Source organism: Schistocerca americana, chromosome 2, assembly GCF_021461395.2.
Source record: "Schistocerca americana isolate TAMUIC-IGC-003095 chromosome 2, iqSchAmer2.1, whole genome shotgun sequence".
Classification (NCBI taxonomy): domain Eukaryota; kingdom Metazoa; phylum Arthropoda; class Insecta; order Orthoptera; family Acrididae; genus Schistocerca; species Schistocerca americana.
The window spans coordinates 754875371-754889511 of record NC_060120.1 but is presented as its reverse complement, the minus strand read 5'-3'; the positions used below and the strand labels follow the sequence as shown (position 1 = coordinate 754889511).

Below are 14141 nucleotides of genomic sequence, written 5' to 3'. Positions count from 1 at the left end.
TCCTACTTGATAATATAATGTATTTGTTCGCAAAATGCTCTGTATGTAGTAGCCACCATGTATACGAATGATCAGCACTCACTTTCACTGGCCAGGTACTCTGTATTCCAGTTCCGAGTGCTCATCACACGGAGCGCATGTGTGAACGTGGGTCGACGCCTGTAGCATTCTGCGTCCTCATTCAGACGCCGCCAACAGGATATTTGTATTGGACAAAGCTAAAGGCCGCCACTACCGCCGCATGCTTCGCTGCTGACAGCGCCTCTGCCGGCGGAAATTGCGCGCGGCCGGAGGCGGTCTGGTCGCTAATCAGGCGGCGGCGGCTTCCGGCGGCACAATTAACATACGCCGCCCCCAGATTAACGCGACGACGGGCCAGTCAGTCCCACGCCCACGCGTACTTCTGGCGGCACGCCTGCCACCCCCAACAGAACGCTCCATGCTGAGAGCCTTATTCCAAAACAATGGTGTGAGCTTTTGCTACCTCCCCACATGAAAGCAAGTGAGGCAGACGTGTGCCTGTTATTGATTTTAACGTCTGATGACGGTGTAATCATGAAACGCGTTATGAGATGATAGATAAATTCAAGGAGAAAAAATTATGTTGGCGACCAGGAGATGTACACTACTGCACATTAAAATTGCTGCACCACGAAGATGAAGTGCTAGAGACGCGAAATTTAACCGACAGGAAGAAGATGCTGTGATACGCAAATGATTACCTTCTCAGAGCATTCACACAAGGTTGGCGCCCGCGGTGACACCTGCTACGTGCTGACATCAGGAAAGTTTCCAACCGATTTCTCATACACAAACAGCAGTTGACCATCGTTGCCTGGTAAAATGTTGTTGTGATGCCTCGTTTAAGAAGGAGAAATGCGTACCATCAGGTTTCAGACTTTTATGAAGGTCGGATTGTAGCCTATCGCGATTGCGGTTTATCATATCGTGACATTCCTGCTCGCGTTGGTAGAGATCCAATGACTGTTAGCAGAATATGGAATCGATCGGTTCAGGAGGGTAATACGAAACGCCGTGCTGGATCCCAACGGCCTCGTATCACTAGCAGTCGAGTTGACAGGCATCTTATCAGCATGGCTGTAACGAATCGTGCAGCCATGTCTCGATCCCTGAGTCAATAGATTGGGGACGTTTGCAAGACAACAACCATCTGCACGAACAGTTCGACGACGTTTGCAGCAGCAGGTCGGAGACCATGGCTGCGGTTACCCTTGACGTTGCATCACAGACAGGAGCGCCTGCCATGGTGTCCTCAACGACGAACCTGGGTGCTCGTCTGGTCAATGGTGGCTGAGCAACTGGCTCGTCACAATATGCCAGTCACTACTCTTGATGAACTGTGGTATCGTGTTGAAGCTGCATGGGCAGCTGTAGCTGTACACGCCATCCAAGCTCTGTTTGACTCAATACCCAGTCGTCTCAAGGCCGTTACTACGGCCAGAGGTGGTTGTTCTGGGTACTGATTTCTCAGGATCTTTGCACCCAAATTGCGTGAAAATGTAATCACATGTCAGTTCTAGTATAATATATTTGTCCAATGAATACCCGCTTATCGTCTCCATTTCTTCTTGGTGTAGCAATTTTAATGGCCAGTAGTGTATAAGGTGCAGTCAAATGGAAAGCTCCGTTTCCATATAAAGACTTTGTTACTGTATAGCGGTATATACAGGGTGTACCAAAAAGAATCATCCGATTTGGCACGTCTATATTTCTGAAACTAATGAACATATACAATGAATTCTATCAATTGAAGACATAAAGTCTGTAAATGAGTCCGTGATCATATTTTTGGCAGTTTATTTTACAGATGCGCCTTGATCACACAAACTTTTTCGCTTCATTATTATCGGTTTCGGCTACTGCCATCTTCAGATCTGTTACAAACAAAAACAGAGTGTAACCAACTATGTTCAGTTTGCTGAGGCTAAATCTGTGAAAGGCCTGGTGCTGCATAAGAAGGATAAAATGTGTTAACACGATTATCAGCCATGTATACCAGAGATACGTATTATAAAAAATTCTGATTAATATCAGCGTCATACTTAACATGTAGGTACATAGTAAGTGCTGGTGATGATCAGAATGCGTCTGGTATTTATACAAAGAAACTAAGGCCAGCAGAGGGCACTATAGCTACGGTACACGAGTAACCAGTATTGCAAATATAATGGTTAAAATGCGGTATGCGTAGTCATTAGTTAAAATTATTTCACGAGGCAAAACGAGCGTCTGACAATAAAACATTAACTGACATTAGATGTGACCTTAGATCAATAATTAAAATCCACATAAAACTTTGAAATACTAATTACTTTCAACATAGTGTCAAGATATCTGCAATCCGACCTTTTCATTTGACTAAACCTTACATACTACAATTTAGAGCCAAAGATGATCGCAGATCTCCTACAAGACTTTCTGTATAGGGTGACAAATGAAGTCTACGTCTATTAAATGTAGTCCTTGAGGAGAATTTCCCGAGAATGTGCGTGTAACGTTTTCAGTAATGTTTTCTGCCACTGCAAATGGTTCACCTTTACTGTTCACCTGTACTGGGAACACCTAGTTCACCTGTACTGGGACGAAGATGAATGAGCGCACTGCACGAGTAGTGAATAAGATCCTTGAGTCTGTGTTTATGTTTATCTGTGGTTCGCTTGGTCGCCAGTATGTTGTGTAGTGCTGGAGCATTCTTTTTGAAGCATAGTAGCAAGCAGCTGATTTTTCAGAGAAGGAGTTTTGATATTTGTGAATGTGAGGGAAATTATTTCGAATATTTTATTATGGAGATAAGCACTTGTCTGTAGACATATGTTATCGATTCTTCTGATTGACGATAATTTTTAATGGAATGTTTCAAGGTAACCAATGCATGCGCAAGAATGAAATGTTTGTTTGTCAGAACTATCTATTGAAAGCGGCCTTTATCTTTGTCCTTCAGATAAATAACATCATTCATGACCAGTATTAACTTGATCTCTTTGTTTTCAGTATGTCACAACTAAGGCAATTGGTTGATATGTCCGTAATTTTTGTATTGAGAGAAATTCGCCTTTGTTAAGGTCTTCATACGTGGTCCATTCTTTATCGACAATGTTCAAGAACGACTTTCATCGAAGTGAAACCCGCTTCCATCATTCTCAGTAAAGTTTCGATTATTTTTTCTTGTGCGCGTTGCTCCTCATGCCACACGAAGCCACAGACTGTTTCTGACAAGAAAAAAACAAATTTTGTTTTGAATAGTTTACCTTTTCTTTAGCTGCTGCATCTTCTGATTTTTATTTGCTTTCGAGAATATCAGCAAACCAGACACAAACCAGCATGCTGAGCATGACGTAAGTTGGTTTTATTTCAGGGCAGATCTTGCTTTGCATTCTTATGGGGAAACAGTACGTAGCCACAATTTTCCGGTGTTGCGCTGAATAAGCAGATTAATTTACTGTGAACAGTGTAGGCAATCTCAAACACTTATTTTATTCTGAGTAAAGTAGTATTTTATTTTCGTAGATATTTCAGATCAGACACTACACTTTATGTTATGCAACTTTCGTAATGTACTTCAGTAATGAGTGTTAGTTAAATAGTTTTCACTGAGTACACAATTAGTTTGTTATGGCGTTCAGTTAGTTTCATTTTCATTATTTCAAATTCAGTTCTCATGAAAGTTTTGTTTCACGACACTTTTCACATGAACACACAGGGCAAATCAACAGTCAGTGTCGTTCAGTACTTCAACACGACATCTAAACTGCACGTTACACGAAGAGAAAGTTTTTGAAAAATGAATGTTCAGTATTTTCAATTATCGATAACTTTTTATAGAAAGGATACAACGTTTCTCGCATAGCGTTGCATGGATTGAAATAAGGACTCTAGGATTACCAAATAAGGCGTCAATCAAAGCGTGTGGTTCTATAGAAAAGGAAGTGGAGTGGAAGGAGGACTTTTCCACGGGAACAGCGATGAAAGTATTTTGTGGAAGACGCTGTCAGTATGACAGGATATGTGTTAAGATGTTAGAATATGGTGCTAGAGGAACTGTAGCAGGTAAAAGCCAGAGATTGGAAAACGTGCAACAAATGTTCGGTTCGAGGACGCAGGGTAGAAGTGATACTGTGGTTTGATGAATTGGTAGAATGCAGGAATTCAGGGCAGAATCACCGCCCCAGTCGGAAAACTGAAAATTCACATAAAAAAATTCTCTTAATTTTAGTTAGCTTATTTGTAATTTACCAAGATAAAATCACACTTTCTCTCATAACATATGACAGGAATATAATGCATGGCGACAATTGAATGAAGAAAGTAGTAGTACTTTCATTTCTACTTCGCTTCACCCACTGTAAGTGCATGCGACGTCGCTCATGTTGTATAATACTGCAGTTAATGCTCGTAGCACCTGCACACACGTACGGCAGTGTTACAGTTGTCGTGCGGTACCAGTTTCTGTTGCACAGTACTGTATGGTACTGAAAAAAGGACTGTAGGAGCGAGAATAGTTGTCTCCAAATTTTTGATACACCTGTTACACTCGACTATATTTCGCTGTTTCCTCTTTTGCACGACGTGGCCTTCCTACATCCTCATTGTTTTCTTTTATTGTAATTTCGATATAAATTACTGTACAGGAGTATACTTGCATGCTTTGCTTACTAACTAAGTGTGAGAAAACTGGATTCGAAAAACAGGTTCCTGTATTTCGCGGCCACTGCACTACCAATTAAGACATCCGAGAAAGTCTGACGGACTTATTGAGTGTTTGTGCCCTCATTTCCTTCTAATTTCTGTAGAGTGTTAAAGATTACTCCTTTGCCGTTCGCTCAGGGAACTGATGAAAATCTGCAGTCGATCTGAGCTAATAGGGTTACCAATTCGCATTAACCTTAATGTGGTATTAACCCACTTAATCAACAACCAAATGAAAGGAAATCGTTTATAGCATTCACAAGTAAGCGAACATAAATATACTGTTACGATTCACTGTACAGAGTATGTAGTATCTTCGTAAGAAAAGAAATGAAGGGAATTAACCGTGTGCCGACTTCAATAGCTCGCGCACGGAGAGTTGAACACCGTCTTTTGTTGTCAGATGGTCTTTGGTTTTGTCTCTCTGGTGGAAGAGAAGCGTTAGGGGAATGGACGTTCGGAACCGGACGGTTATTGTGGATGGTGTGTCCGGTGGAGCGTCGGGGCTTTCTGGAGAGCAATTGGTCAGCATCACCGGCGCACCAATTATATGGTTTAAGGGTTGACAGTCGGCGGGCTCGGTATAGGGTGGTGCGGCGGTTGACGTGCCGGGCTGGGCCACCTTAGTCCTGCCGTGTCTGTACTTTTTCGCGCCGTACCTAGGTTTGTGCAACATTATCTCGCGTGATTTGGCGAAGCCCACCAGACGTGTCCCCTTCTGCACGGGGTGACAGGAACGACTTCACCACAGGACTTTACCGGGGACCTATTCAACGCCTCCTTTGGGTTTCCAGGTCGAGGAAACAGACTGTGTACCATGAGGATCATTTTGTATGTTCTCCAGAGACTTGTCTCCATTTCCCGCTGTTGGTTGTGTTTAAATGAGCTAGGCGCTGGCCATTCCCTTGGTTTCCTAATTATTGTTGGGCTGCGCTCCCCGATTTTGTTATAATGTGATTTTGAAAGGGTTTGCAGCACGTGCTCAACTCTCTCCCGCGAGAAAATTGACTTGAGTTAGTTTAAAAACTTTTTGAGCTCCATTTTAAATAAAGTGCAGACTGTTGGTTTTGTGATTTAAGGGGCTAGACGCCTGTTCAGAGTCTTAAATAACATCTTGTCTACATACTGGCCCTTAGAAAAAAAAGATCCGGTTTATTTAGTGGCACTGACTTCTTTCTTGCAGTCACTAAGTTTATTCTTTGCTCTTAGACATCACAAAAACCTGTAAGAAAGGAAAGCGGATTTTTTTTTGTAATGCTTAGATAATGCTTGCGTGTGTTAAATTATATGTAAACTGTGCTAAAAGCAGTTTCGTAAGGTTCTTAAGAATCCCTAATTTCATCATTAACTAATGGTAGGCCATTGTTAGCTGGTATGCAGGGTGTTAAAAAAATTGTCGAATACTTTGTTCTGTGGTAGTAATAATCGGAACAAGAAAAATAAATCCTATAAACAATGGGCCAGAAACACATACTTTCCGAGATAAACACTTGTATAGGACAGACTGCGCGACGCTTGGTTTCTGATATTGGCACGTTCGTTGCACTGGCCCTCCATCAAATGTGTCGGCACGGTATTATGATGTCTTACTCACAGTACTCTACCTACCAGGAGGTGTTGTAGGCTACGCTAGCACTTGTCTTGTTTATGTGCCTTATTGTACAGGACTGTCAACCCTGGGTATGTATCATGGTGTTTTACCTTCTTCCAAAGGAGGATTGACTTATGTGTTTACTGTCGTTGCGCAGTTCAAAAACGTTCAAATGTGTGTGAAATCTTATGGGACTTAACTGCTAACGTCATCAGTCCCTAAGCTTACACACTACTTAACCTAAATTATCCTAAGGACAAACACACACACCCATGCCCGAGGGAGGACTCGAACCTCCGCCGGGACCAGCCTCACAGTCCGCGACTGCAGCGCCTTTGACCGCTCGGCTAACCCCGCGCGACGTGCGCAGTTCGTACATACAGATTGTGTAGTACATTTACATTTTCTCTCCGTCATCACTTTTTACGAATTGAAGCCTACTACTCGGCAAGTGAAACGGCGAATAAGATATTCAATGATTTTTTCATAACGCGGGGCCACAGTCATAATATATTTCTTTAAAGCCAGTACCGCCATTAGAGAGTTGCTTATGTACAGTATTACATTTACACTTACACAATCACGATTTCGGCTTCAAAGTGCCATTATCAAGTGTTTTCAGTGTTATAAATTGCATAAGATGGCATATTGTTGTATTAGAATACACTATTAGACACGGTGTCTGAGAGTCCATATTTATGGCAGAGCCATTCGGTCAAGATGGTGTACTCAGCAATTTCCTACAGATTCCTAGTTTTGTTAGCAAAATGTACAACATAATAGAGTGTAGAAAGTATTCACCAAGACTTCCGCTCCTCATCTAGATTACTGTTAAAATTCTGACAGCGTAATGTCTGAGGATACTGAGTCAGTACTGTAGTTCCTTTTACACCCTTGTTCCCGTTGCTGATGCTGTTTTTGGTTGTTACTGAGCGAGGTGGCGCTCGCATTCAGAAAGATGACGGTTCGGCCATCCTGATTTAGGTTCTTCCTGATTTCCCCAAATCGCGTCAGGCAAATGCCAGGATAGTTCCTTTGAAACGACACGGCCGATTTCCCTCCCTAACACGAGCTCGTGCTCAGTCTCTAATGACCTCGCTGTAGGCGCGTCGTTGAACACAAATCTCCTCCTCTTCCTGTTTTTGGTTGTTATTCTACAAAATTTTCGGCACTGGTTTACCCTCTCCGATTACCTTCACTTCTTCATAACAACTACTACCTACATCCACTTAGTTACATATTCATACTTTATCAAGCCTAGGTCCGTGTCTATAGTTTCTATTACGCAACACTTGACTCTATTACCAAATTAGCTTCTCTGTGATGCCTCATTTTTTTTTTTCTAGCAACCACTTCCTACTCTAAGTCAGTGTGTGCCATAAGTTTATTTGCTCCCTCTTTCACATCACAACCTCTTCGCCGACTTCCTCATTTACCCATCTTATCTTCAGAATTCTGCTGTAGCACCTTGCTTCAAAAGATCCTTTCATTTCACATACATCTCTCGACTGTCTGTGCCTGTAAATGGTGAGTAACTTGAGCTCCTATGGGGAAGTAGTGAGCATTGATTACCGCATGCTCTATTCGCTAATCAGAAAAGAAAAGGGGCAGATCATAGTGATAAAAGAAGAGTCCTCCGCCACCCACAGTGAGGTGAAAAATGCAGTTTATTGAGTTGGTAGACATCACCATAATCTTAATCATTACCAACATCCCCTTTTCCATCGTCACTTTAAGTGTTAGTTGAGCCATCTGTTCCACTTTCGTGAGTTAGCCTTATTCACACCATCTCTTGGGGTTTCTAAGATGTATCTTCTCGTGTTGTATATTTTCAGTGGTTTGTTATGGTAATTGCCAGTCGAAATTCTTTCCACATACTCATATGGTGTAATATAAATAATTAACACAAGTTTCTATGAAAATCATTTTATTACAAAATTGTGGTGATGCAGTATAAAAAAAACTAGAACTAGTTAACAAAAATGAGAGAAAACGATGAGGAACTGGTCAAAGCAGGATGATGAGTGCAGGGAGGGGGGACGCGTGAGGCCTACCACTTGTGCTTGACGTAGTGGTGTATGGTCTTGACGATGGGCACCTTGACGGGGTAGGGCTTGGGCACGGGCACGGGCACCTGCTTCTCGATGTGCACGGGCACCGGCCGCTCCACGGGGAAGGGCACGATCTTCTCGACGGGCACCGCCACCGGCTTCTCCACCGTCACCTGCTCGTTGTGCACGTCGGGCACCTCGATGAACTGCGGCACCTTGATGTGCAGCGGGTACGACTGCGGCACCGCCACGGGCACCGGGTGCGGCACCTCGACCGGCACCGGGTGCGGCACCGTCACCTTCACTATCTTGACGTGGCCGCCGCCGTGGTCGTAGCCGCCGTGGTCGTAGCCGCCGTAGCCGCCGCCGTCGCCGTGGTCCTCCTCGATGCCGGGCGCCGCGACGCACGCCGCCACCGCCACCCAGGCCAGCACTGCTGCTCTAGACCACGCCTGCAACACGAGTCACCGCGCCCTCTCACTACGACAGTACGGGAACAACGCCGCCGCAGTCTGCATACGAGGAACAACTGGAAGAACTTTGGGGGAGGAAAACAATCACGAACGAAATTCTATAATACTATGGCAGTATCTTCTCTTGTACTGGGTGGTTATAATTAAACTTTCCCTATTTAATACATTATATCACGGAAAGTAATTACCGTACTGGTACGAAACTTGGTAGCATAGAAACTTCCTGGCAGATTAAAACTGTGTGCTGGACCGAGACTCGAACTCGGGACCTTTGCCTTTCGCGGACAAGTGCTCTACGAACTGAACCACCCTTCCACGACTCATATCAGCGCACATTCCGCTGTAGAGTGAAAATTTCATTCTAGAAACGTCTCCCAGGCTGTGGCTAAGCCATGTCTCCGCTGTATCTTTTCTTTCAGGAGTGCTACTTCTGCAAGGTTCGCAGGAGAGCTTCTGTAAAGTTTGGAAGGTATGAGACGAGGTGCTGGCGGAAGTAATTCTATGAGGACGGGGCGTGAGTCGTGCTAGGGTAGCTCAGTTCGTAGAGCACTTGCCCGCGAAAGGAAAAGGTCCCGAGTTCGAGTCTCGGTCCGGCATACAGTTTTAATCTGCCAGGAAGTTTCATATCACCGCACACTCCGCTGTAGAGCGAAAATTTCATTCTTGGTAGCATTAATCAGCTGAGTATGGAGTGCACGATTTCCATGCGTCACACCACCACCGTCCAGTTCCAACTATGGCCACCTGGTGCCGTGATCAGTCATCGTGAGTCAAAGTCTCACACACGTGACCAGTCGCAGAGCACTTCTTGACGTGTCAACGTTAGCTTGGATAAAAAGAGCAGGGCATTATTCGTGAAGCTCTGTTATCAAAACAACAGTAATGCTGCAGCTGCACTTCGAGGATATCGCCGGCTATAACGATTACGGAACGGTCCTCCTTCTCCAATTCGCGAAGCATGACAAATAAGTTCGAATCAACTGGATAACTGGGCGTCGCTGCAGGAAGAGGCCGACGACAGGATGCACCATATGTGGTTAATGAAATCGTTGTGGCAGAAAATGGTGCGCGCAATTCCCGATCGTCAGACAGTGCCCATGCTGTGTCACGAAAGCCGACGGCTCAGTTCCACTCGATGCCCTACTATGTCAGACCCGTTGTTGCTGCTAGAGGTAGTATCTCTATGTGCAGAGTCTCTCACCTTGTAAACTCCCATTTGACTTACAAATTCAGTCATGCATTTGTTCTACAGTAATGTATATCCTCAGTAAGAAAACTTCCGTTTTTTGTTGTCCTTCTTTACTTTGGAATTTCATTGGCCAGTAGTGTGAATAGCCATATCATCCAGCTTCTGTCCAGATTATATCAAATTTATATTCATTTACCTGTTTGAAAAGGCGAACAGTATCAACACCATCAGATACAGCTCAGGAACTTGTCTTTTTTGCAGGCCCGATCAAGGATTTCGGATAGTGCCGTTACGTTCTGACAACACATTTCCCATTAATCCACTCACACTTTCAATCGATAAACCGTCCTATTAAAAAATGGAAAAACTTTTTCCTAAGTTATTCAACCAGTCAACAAGACAGCCTCATGTCCCAAAGAATTATCCACCGCCCATCATACTCCTGCACTAGGCGTAGTTGTTTGGAAATGGTATTGCCCTTATCTTCTTACGACCTTCCAATTGAGTTACAGAGCCATTGCATGGGGGTTCACTTTTAAACATGTATTCTGAACTTGATGTTGCGAGAATGAAAGCAGCAACAATCCCATTATCGACTGACAGTTGAACACCGAGTGCCTGACGCTTACGCTGTCAGCTACTGAGACGCATGACTAACACCATATAAATTAAAGTCACTTTCCCTACAAGAGTGACGTGTATTAAATAAAAATTGTATGTTTTCTGAGTGCTGAATTTCGACTTCACAATGAGTTGCAAGTACGCCATCAATCACAGAGCAGTCTGATCAATTGATCAATAGTACCGATTAACCAGTTGATATTCAGAGATTGTAAGGTGCCCAAAAAGCGGCATACTTGAAACACAGGAATATGATATGTATACAGTGTACTACACTCCCTTCTATCGTCATCCTCCCAGCATCATATATGGTGTGTTGAAACAGCGTCCTTGATTCTACACTGTTCTGTGTGGTAATGCATTTGAAATTGCAGACAGTCACAGTATTTACCGATTCACAGGACGTCGATTAATTAGTTAAAAATTTACCTCTCCCGCCGCTCGTTGCATGTAAGGAAGTTATTGGTTGGTTGGTTTTTGGGGGAGGAGACCAGACAGCGAGGACATCGGTCTCATCGGATTAGGGGCGGATGGGGAAGGAAGTCGGCCGTGCCCTTTCAAAGGAACCATCCCGGCATTTGCCTGGAGCAATTTAGGGAAATCACGGAAAACCTAAATCAGGATGGCCGGACGCGGGATTGAACCGTCGTCCTCCCGAATGCGAGTCCAGTGTGCTAACCACTGCGCCACCTCGCTCGGTTTACCTCTCCCAGTGTATTAAATGTTGACTTATAAACTTTACATCATAGCTAAGTAGATGTGTTAGTATGAACGGCCGTACGATGATAACTTACTACGGATGAAACCAGTTTAATGTGAGCCCTCCCTTCTCAGAAAACGCTTCAATTGGAGCGCCGAAACTGTAGCGAAGGAAGATTCGACTTAGGTTTGATTGCGGCTGCTATTTGCATCCATCAACTATGATAATTCCAGACAGATTAAAGAACTCGATAGTGTATCCCTGCATTTTGATCGCAATCCTCTTATCCCAGCTGTAAGACAAGCTGTGGATATGCGTTGGGCTACCTATGTCGATATGGACATTGCTTACAGAAGGTCACGACTGAATTCATTGGAAGAATCCTAAGGAAGTGTAGTTCATCAACAACGGAAGTAGCTTACAAAAACACTCGTTCGACCAGTACCTGAATATTGCTCGTCACTATAGTATCCATATTAAGTAAGACGAAAATAGAGAAGACCCTAAGGAGAGGAGAGTGTTTCGTTACAGGTTCATATAGTAAGCGTCAAAATGCTACGGCGACACTCAGCCAACTTCAATGGCCGACGCTGTCAGAGAGGGGAGGGACGAGAGTTGCGGATCACTGTACGATGTATTGTTAAAGTTACGAGAGCCTGAGTTTCTAGAAACTCAACGAATACATTGCATTTTCCAGCCATTCTCTCACGAAAGACCGTCTAGATGAAATCAGAGATTAGAACCCATACGGAGGCTTACCCCATTTTTCTGGAACAGAAAAATGGGGTGGGGACACTGGCACACAAAGTACCCCAGCCACACACCTATGCTGACTTGGTACACGAACTACGCCCCGCAACACAACTATGGTGGCTTGCAAAATATAAAATGGATGTAGATGCAGAAGTTTCAAAATAACTTTAAGTCTGCATCAGAGTGAAAGACTGTTTCTGAAGCTTTAAAATGTGCCAAACGAATGTAGTCAACACGATCAATAAATTGTGCATCAAATAGTACCTTACTCAGAAAAGGAAGATGTGTTTCCCGAGAAAGGTTACAGTTATAATTTATTTCTTATCACATGTTGGTAGAAAAAAAGACAGTGACGTATGTTGAATATTTAAAGATATAATATGAAATAAAACTTAGTAGAGAATTCAGTTCCTCTCAAATGAAGATATCAGTTCTCCCATCTGTGATTACTGACGTAGTGTATAGCAGATTGTGCATCGTGTTGCGGGACTGACCTTCTGGTGCATGCTGCTGGTGTTGGAAGTGCTGCTACTGTTGCTGCGGATGGAGCTGGTGCACCTCTGGATGCCTCTGCTCGGCGGCGCCGGCTCTTATAGCCAGCCACCGAGCGGCGGGCGGCGCGACTTTCACCGCGCCACGGCAGTTCGCTTCACCTTCACTCGGTCGGCGCTCCGTCATTGTTGCGGCGGGGGAGGTGGGCTCGCTCTCTGCGCAGCGCCGCTTTCCTCGCGCAGTGCGTCCTGAGACCAACACCCGCAAGAAAAGCGACTTCCCGGCTCGGCGCGGTGCGTCGTGGCAGGGCGCCCAGGGCCAGAAGGGCCTCTCCACGTGCCTCCGTCTATTATCGACTTCCGGCGGTAATATTGCGCACTGAAGGGCCGTGCGACAGCGGCCGCGGGAGCCGGCGAACGGGAGCGAGCGGTGAAAGGGCGGGAGAAACGCGAAACACTTCTCTCGGTGCTCTCTGGAATGAACGGCGGGCGTCCTTCTCTCCCGCCTTCGCAGCTAGTGTCGGCAATTAAATACCTTTTCCGTCGGGATAAATAAAAATATCTTACGACAAAATAGCTTCGAATCGTTTAGTTGGCTTCATTCGTCCTGATCTGAAAGGAATTGCCCCATTACGCACGACGAGACCTTAGCCGTTTTCTGGATGGTTCATGAATTTATGTCGCTTCATCTCCCTCTTGATTTGAGCAGGAAGAAACAGTCTAGGCTGCAACGACAGTAGAAGCTTTATAGACGCGTTTCGTCTGTTTGAGGCATTTTCAGAATTTTCTGTCAATAAATTTTTTCTGGGTTTATGACCGCATTGTCAATATGTAAAACTACCAACGTTTCGGTCACTGTTGCAAGTGTCGGTACATATTGATAATTCGATCACAAACGCAGAAAAATTTCATTGACTCTGACAACGGCCGCGGAACCCTAGTTTATACTTCATAATTTGTTTGAAAACTCCGGGTAACGCAATAGTCATAGTTCTATTTAGAATTGAGGCCCTATGTTAGCAAAACTGCATGATTTCGCAGGAGGTATACACCAAAATACTGGCTAATTATGACTAATGCGTTGCCCGAAGTTCTTAAACAAATTCCGAAAATGCGTCAAAAAGGCGAAACGCCTCAGTAAGTTTCTGCTGTCACTGCAACCTAGACTGTTCGTCCCGTTGAAAATACACTACTGGCCATTAAAATTGCTACACCACGATGATGACGTGCTACAGACGCGAAATGTAAACGACAGGAAGAAGGTTCTGTGATTTGCAAATGATTAGCTTTTCAGAGCATTCACACAAGGTTGGCGCCGGTGGCGACACCTACAACGTGTTGACATGAGGAAAGTTTCCAACCGATTTCTCATACACAAACAGCAGTTGATCGGCGTTGCCTGCTAAAACGTTGTTGTGATGCCTCGTGCAAGGACGAGAAATGCGTCCATCACGTTGGCGACTTTGATAAAGGTCTGATTGTAGCCTTTCGCGATTGCGGTTTATCGTATCGTGACATTGCTGCTCGCATTGGTCGAGATCCAATGACTGTTAGCAGAATATGGA

The 14141-nt window shown here is 44.4% G+C and overlaps 1 protein-coding gene across 1 annotated transcript; it reads right to left on the bottom strand.

Annotated features, from left to right (window-relative positions):
• Nucleotides 1-8232: 8232 nt before the first annotated feature.
• LOC124595966 (MAGE-like protein 2) lies at nucleotides 8233-12698 on the bottom strand. The gene is made up of 2 exons (XM_047134903.1): nucleotides 12580-12698; nucleotides 8233-8801 (listed from the first exon to the last, which is right to left on the bottom strand). The coding sequence occupies exons 1-2, from the start codon at nucleotides 12589-12591 to the stop codon at nucleotides 8349-8351; spliced, it is 465 nt and encodes a 154-aa protein (XP_046990859.1). The 5' UTR covers nucleotides 12592-12698; the 3' UTR covers nucleotides 8233-8348.
• Between the last annotated feature and the right edge of the window lie 1443 nt (nucleotides 12699-14141).